This window comes from Octodon degus, unplaced genomic scaffold (genome assembly GCF_000260255.1).
Source record: "Octodon degus isolate 3935 unplaced genomic scaffold, OctDeg1.0 scaffold00280, whole genome shotgun sequence".
NCBI lineage: Eukaryota > Metazoa > Chordata > Mammalia > Rodentia > Octodontidae > Octodon > Octodon degus.
In genome coordinates, this window is record NW_004524856.1 from 601,423 (window position 1) to 608,236 (window position 6,814).

Below are 6,814 nucleotides of genomic sequence, written 5' to 3' on the forward strand. Positions count from 1 at the left end.
ATCGTCTCATCCTTTCTCTATAATCTCCACCTCCAAGGAGGTCAAGGATGTTTACAGAATTAGTTAGTGGTAAGAGATAAAACAGAATCTACAATTTTGGGTCAGTGTCTAAGTCACGTCACATCCCTGCTCATGCTGGTAGATAAGAAGGCATGCTAAGTGCAGATCTGCACTGTAGGTAAGGATCTAGAGACAGTAGGACTAAGATGAGAGTGCTGTGACGTTTGGTTAAGCTCAGCCTGAGCCTGGCCTCCGGCTATGGGAGCTGGGTCTGTTGTGTCTTTCGACCCTTCTGAGGGCTGCTTTCTGACCACCATGTGTCTCCCATGGCTTCACCCAGTTACTTTGGGAATGGAACATGGGGTGCCCTGGAGTAAAGCCAAGAGACTACTCTGGACCTCAGATTCAAACAACTGACCCTTCCCTGGAACAGTGTCTGCCCAAGCACTCTCCCCAGATATGGTAGGTGGTTGGATTCAAGTCTGTTCGCAGCTGTTGCCTGTGGAAAGACACGCTGCAAGCAGAGCTCCATGCTCTTCTCGGAGATCACAGCTCACCCTCTGGCCCAGCCTGGGCAGTGTCTCCCTGAGCAGAAACTTCTCCTTTCACTTTGTCTCAAAAGCCACAATGAGCCACTTCCAGCCACGTGATCTGTATATAAAGTACAGTGGTCCCTCCCCTTTACATTTCTGTGTTCTTTTCCTGCAGTTTCTCTTTTTTTCTTTCTTTCTTTCTTTCTTTCTTTATTTATTTATTTATTTATTTATTTATTTATTTATTTTGCGGAACCAGGGATTGACTTTCTTCCTTTTTTAGAGACAGGGTCTCACTATGCACGCCAGGCTGACCTTAAACTTGCTTGTGCAGCCCGGGCTGGCCTCAAACTCTCTCTCTCTCTCTCTCTCTCTCTCTCTCTCTCTCTCTTTCTCTCTCCTTTTTTTTGGTGGGACTGAGGATTGAACTCAGGACTCCACGCTTGCTAGGCAAGTACTTAGTCTACTAAGCTATCTCCCCGGCCCCATGGCCTCAAACTCTCTCGATCTTCCTGGCTCAGCCTCCCGAGTGCTAGGATTACAGGTATGCACCACTATGTCTCTCTGTACCTTTTAATAATTTGTTTTTGTCAGATCCCTTCTGGCTCTTAGGGAACTATTTCTCTTTGTTTCTCCTCTGAGTTGTTTTCCCGTGTCTGGAGATCAAATCTTGGAGAGGTTAGGTTGTTGTCATCACTACTCTGCCACTTCTTTTCTCTGTTTTTGTTGTCATAATGTCATTTGCACATGAATACAAATTGAGGGAGAAAAAAATACTGGAAAATGTACTTTAGTTTCCTCAGATCCTTTCACAAGCAGTAGTATAAAAACAAACCACTGACCTAGGAAGCAAAGAACAGCTCCCTCTCCCAATACCCCTCTGCTAATAGGCTATAAAAATTCTGAAATTTAATTAACTTTCAGTGTTTATTTGTTTTGGTACCAGGGATCAAACTCAGGACCTTGTGCTTGCCAGGCAGGTGCTTATGCTGCTAAACCCCTTTTTTTTTTTTTTGGTGGAACCAGGGATTGAACTCAGGTCCTTGTGCTTGCCAGGCGAGCACTTATTCCACTGAGCCATCTCCCCGGCCCCCTCCAGCCCTTAATTAACTTTAATTTATTCATTTATTTGTGTGGTTCTGGGGATTGAATTTAGGGCATTCTGCACACTGAGCTATATTCCTCAGCCATGTTTTGAGCAGGATCTCACTAAATTAACATGTGATGCTTCGGCCTCAGCCTCCCAGAGTACTGGGATTATAGGTGTGCACAACCACCCCCAGCTGGGGTATGCAGTCTTGGTTAGTTCTGTGATTCCAACCAAGCCTTTTCCCTTGTCCTCTCTGGCTGGCAATCCTGTGCTTTACCCCTCACTCCCAAACCAACTCCTCTCTCATTTCTGTTCGTTGCCCCTCCACTTTCCCAGGAAGGCCAGACTGGAAAGTAGAAGCAACCTTTTATCATCTCATCCTTTCTCTATAATCTCCACCTCCAACTAATTGCTCCTTTCCAGTAATCATGTATAACTTGCCTTATTATGGATCATGCCCTAATTTTAAGTAAACAGTACTTCCTACTTCTTAATACACTCTGGTTGAAAAGAGCCAACATTCAGCAGACTAAGTGCAGGCTTTGGCAAGCCCAAGGCCCAGGGTTTGATTCCCATTCCCGCATGCTGTGCTGGCCCCACCCGCAGGGCAGCTGAGCCAGTTTCCAAGTGCAAGTGTGGTCGTGCACACATGTAGTCCCAGCGCTGGGGCAGCTGAAAACAGGAGGATCACTAGGAGTCCAAGCTGCATAGTGAAGCCCTGTACCAAATACATGCATGAAAAAAAAGAACCAACATTTTTTCTCTTTCCCTGGTTTGTAGACTGCCCAAGGGTAGAGAAGGGAGTGAAAGCCAAAATTTGTAAAATGCAACCTTTTGTATTAGTGGCTTGATCCCATGGGGGGAGAAATTCAGACACAGTCCATGCATTCTTGGGGAGAGATCTTGATTTATTCACTCAATAAATATTTGCATAGCACCAAGCTCTCTGTTACGTGGCAAAGGTCCTGCCCAGAAGAATTAGGGCAGGCTTGTCCTTGGAGATGCCCAGTCTAGTGGGAGACAGCTAAGACAGTTGCTACCCAAGGCACTAAGCGATGTCCCTGAGTTGGAACATAGCGTTCTGGGCAGGAAGAACAAGGGCTTCACTCTGCCTGAGTGGACTGGGTGCTGACAGAGCCTGAGGGATCCAAGAGGTGTGCACCTCCAAAGCTGAGGAGTGGGAGTCCATGGTCCCAGGCAAAGGAGTTCCAATCCGAAGAACTGTGGGGTCCACACGCAGTCTCTAAAGAGCTAGCTTGTAGGAAGCTGACCTCTGGGAAGTAGAGACTAGAACAGTGGCTACAGAACCTGGGAGAGGCGTGGAAAGGGAAGAATATAGAGAGGATGGTTGGTTGCTGGCTACAGGAATGTAGTTAAATAGGGAGAATGACTTTTAGTATTCTATGACACAGTACTACAACTGTTTGATAACAATTGACTGGGTATTTCATAATAGCTAGAAGTGGGGGGCCTGGCCCTAGCTCAGTTCTTTAAGTGGCTGCTTCCACAAAGCTGTCAGCCTCAGGTTGCTGCAGTTCGATCCCCACAACTCAAGCCAGCCAAACCTGCCCTGAAGGCATTTGGAGCAAAAAAAAAAAATCCTTATTCCATAATAGCTAGAAGAGAAGATTTCAAATGTTGCCAACAAAGAAATTACAAGGGTCTGAGATGACAGGCCAGTTACTCTGGTTGGATCATTACACATTATATTCATGTGCTAAAATGTCACAGTGTATCCCTAAATAATTATAAATAGGGGCCAGGGAGACAGCTCAGTAGAATAAGCACTTCCCTGGCAAGCGCAAGGGCCAGAGTTCAATCCCCGGTTCTGCCAAAAAATAAACATAAAAATGAACATTTAAGTCCCAATTGGTGTCATATGCCTATGGTTCCAGCTACTTAGGAGGCTGAGGCTGGAGGGTTGCTTGTGTCCAGGAGTTCAAGAATTCAAGGCCAACTTGGGAGACATAGTGAGACTGTATCCAAAACTGTGTGTGTGTGTGTGTGTGTGTGTGTGTGTGTGTGTGTAGCTGTGGGGAGGAGCGACAGTTTCCTCAGGGCAATAACAGCTTGGAGTGGCTGGAGCCTTGAGGTTTGGGATAGGCAGAGGGTGCCCACTCTCGGGAGGCCAAAAGTGACGGGATGAGAGGGTGATGAGGAGCCAGATACAGCTAGGACCTGCTCCCTCAGAGCAGAAAACAGAGGCACCAAATGCGTTGTGCAGGAAGCAACGGGAGGTGCACCAAGGTGCAAGCTGTGATTGTGCTCTCCCACCCTATGCAGCCGGCCCCTGGGCAGAGTGCTGAGAAGCAAGACAATACAACTTGGTCCTTTGCAACTCGATGGGCAGGCTGGCTGGATGGGGAATGTGGAAGACGCCACCGACTAAATATGTTTAAGATATAGTATCAAATATTTATTTAGGGTCCGGGAGATGGCTCAGTAGAATAAGCACTTGCCTGGCAAGCACAAGGGCGTGAGTTCAATCCCCGAGTTCCGAAAAAAAAAATTATTAAAATGCTTCGTGTGTGTGTGTGTGTGTGTGTGTGTGCGCGTGCGTGCGTGTTTTGAAACAGCCTCATTATGTAGTCCAGGATGGCTTTGGAACTCGGAGTGATCCTCTTACCACAGCCTTCAGAGTGCTAGGATTACAAGCGTGTGTCACCTAAACCTGGCCAAAATATTTTCTATTGATGATATAATCGTCTGTACTTGAGATTTAAGAAGCTACGTTTTGCACTCTCTTTGAAGGCAGGGGTTTTGTTTTTGGAGGCTGGGATCTTGTCTGGTTCATCTTTATGCTCCCAGGCTCACAAGCAGCGTTCAGCGCAAACCAGAGGAAAGGCAGGCAGGGGAAGAGAGCTGCTTCGCTCGCGCCCGCCCTCGCTCAGAACCTCTGACCTCCCACCAGCAGGTGGCAAAATAAAGTCCCAGGCTCTGGGAAAGCTAGGCGGGGCATCCGCGGCCCCGGCGCACAACGTCTTCCTATCCTAATTTCTTCGCTCAGCGGAAGAGGGCCGGCCTCTTTCCGTTCCCGGCGCAGCCATGGTAAGGCAGGAGCCCAGCGAGGTTCCGGGTCGCATCGGCGGCCATCCTCTCGGCCCGGGACTGCCTGGGCTTCGGGGTTGTCTTCGGAGACGGCTGGACGGAGACTAAGGCAGTGCGGTCTCAGGGTCGGCCGGGTCGGGCTCCAGGACGAGGGCGATCACCGATTTGGGGCGGGAGTGATGTATTTGGCGCAGCCAGCGAGAAGGCCTGGATCCCTGGTCCTGCCACGTTTTCGCCGATTCCCTGAGAAGTGACTATTTGATCGGGGCCGGAGCTGCGGGTAGGCAGGGAGTGCAGGTGGCGAGCCCGGGGCAGTTGGGCACCGGAGCTGCCTGGCACCGGAAGGGTTCCTCGGGCATTATCTTTGGCCCGGCATAACTAGGTTGCCAGTAAGCATCTGTACAAAAAACTCCCACTTTTTAAGCATGAAGGAGCAGGAAACAGTTGCAATGCCAAAGACCGATCAATCTTGCACCATACAAACCAGATGGTTATATATATATATATATATATATATATATATATCCCACCACTTCTTGATTGGCCGACATTTAGATAGCATTCTGGCCCACTCTTGTGTAGTCTACTTGTGTGGGTACCTGGCCGTTTCATCAACCTAGTGCCATAGAAAGCCTAATGTTTATAGCCAGGCACATGACAAAGTAATATGAAGATAACTTCTCCCAGTTCTAAATCATGGTAAACTCAGCCACACAAGGAGCTGCCTGGCAAGCGCAAGGTTCTGAGTTTGATACTGGGTACCAAAAAATAAAACATTGTAAACATTGAACGTGCTCTGTATGCTGAGAACATCTGCTCTACTATGTATGCCTTTGGTCTATCAGAGCCCTTTGCTTTTCTTTTTTCTTTTTTTTTTTGGCAGAACCGGGGCTTGAACTCAGGTCCCTGTGCTTGCCAGGCAGGCGCTTATTCTGCTGAGCCATCTCCCTGGCCCCTAGAGCCCTTTGCTTTTAACATTACCCACGTTTTGAAGGGGAAACAGTTGCAAGCTGATTCTTTCAAGGAGTTACACAGGGGGCTATGTGGATTATTACTGAAAAACTTGAAGTCATTCAACAGCATTACATTGTGAAAAATTTTTTTTGAAAGGCTCGCGGTCCTAAGAAGCATCTGAAGCGGGTAGCTGCTCCCAAGCATTGGATGCTGGATAAACTGACCGGGGTGTTTGTAAGTATCTGTACATGTGCCTTCAGGGGTACATTTTACATCCTTCCTTTATATGTCAGGCTGGGGGATTATATCTGTTGGGTTGCTGTGCTCATGAAGGCCCTCAGCTGTCTGGCTGCACCCCATCTCACTCTTGGTACATCTTTGTGCCTAGCTTATTGCACACAAGTAAGTGCTACATGGTACACTTACATGTATTCAGGTCGCTGGTATTATTTGTGGGCATGGTCCTTTGAAGGGGAGGGTGCTGTACATTTTGCTAAAATGCCATTTTTAATTTTACCACAGGCTCCTCGTCCATCTACCGGGCCCCACAAGCTGAGAGAATGTCTGCCTCTCATCATCTTCCTGAGGAACAGACTTAAGTACGCCCTGACTGGCGATGAAGTGAAGAAGATCTGCATGCAGCGCTTCATTAAGATTGATGGCAAAGTGCGAACTGATATAACCTACCCTGCTGGTTTCATGGGTAAGTGGTTGGTGGAGGGCCCTCCCATAGTGTTACTTTTCATTGTTTTCTCTTAGTCTTCAAAAACCTCAGTTGTATCAGATAGTGAACCTTTCCATGTCCTGTAATGCCTGTGCGCCTAGGGATTTGGCACCCTCCTAAGGGAGCCTGCAGTGTGAGAGGTGCGGCCTATATTTTTTGCAGTTAAGGGCTGAAGAGGGTGTTTATGTGTGCCTGGGATGTTTTCACTTAAATACTGGGGCTTCCAACAATCCCTAGTCACTTCTCAAAAGCATTTGTCTGGAATTTTGAAAAGACAGTCTAATAATGCCTGGTTTCCTTAAACAGTCGTGGTTGCTCAACAGGGGGTAATGAGGGTCACTGTACTGACTTTGGTCGCTGTTACCTATCAGATGTTATCAGCATTGACAAGACTGCGGAGAATTTCCGTCTGATCTATGACACCAAGGGGCGCTTTGCTGTTCACCGTATTACACCTGAGGAGGC

General features: G+C 47.8%; 1 protein-coding gene across 1 annotated transcript in view; it reads left to right on the forward strand.

The window, feature by feature from the left end:
• Positions 1 to 4,637: 4,637 nt before the first annotated feature.
• Rps4x (ribosomal protein S4, X-linked) overlaps positions 4,638 to 6,814 on the forward strand; it is a 5,628-nt gene continuing 3,451 nt past the window's right edge. Inside the window, exons 1-4 of the mRNA XM_012512836.2 lie at positions 4,638 to 4,671; positions 5,782 to 5,859; positions 6,148 to 6,328; positions 6,721 to 6,812. Of these exons, the coding sequence (XP_012368290.2) occupies positions 4,669 to 4,671; positions 5,782 to 5,859; positions 6,148 to 6,328; positions 6,721 to 6,812 (354 nt within the window). The 5' untranslated portion in view covers positions 4,638 to 4,668. The remainder of the gene's footprint in view (positions 4,672 to 5,781; positions 5,860 to 6,147; positions 6,329 to 6,720; positions 6,813 to 6,814) is intronic.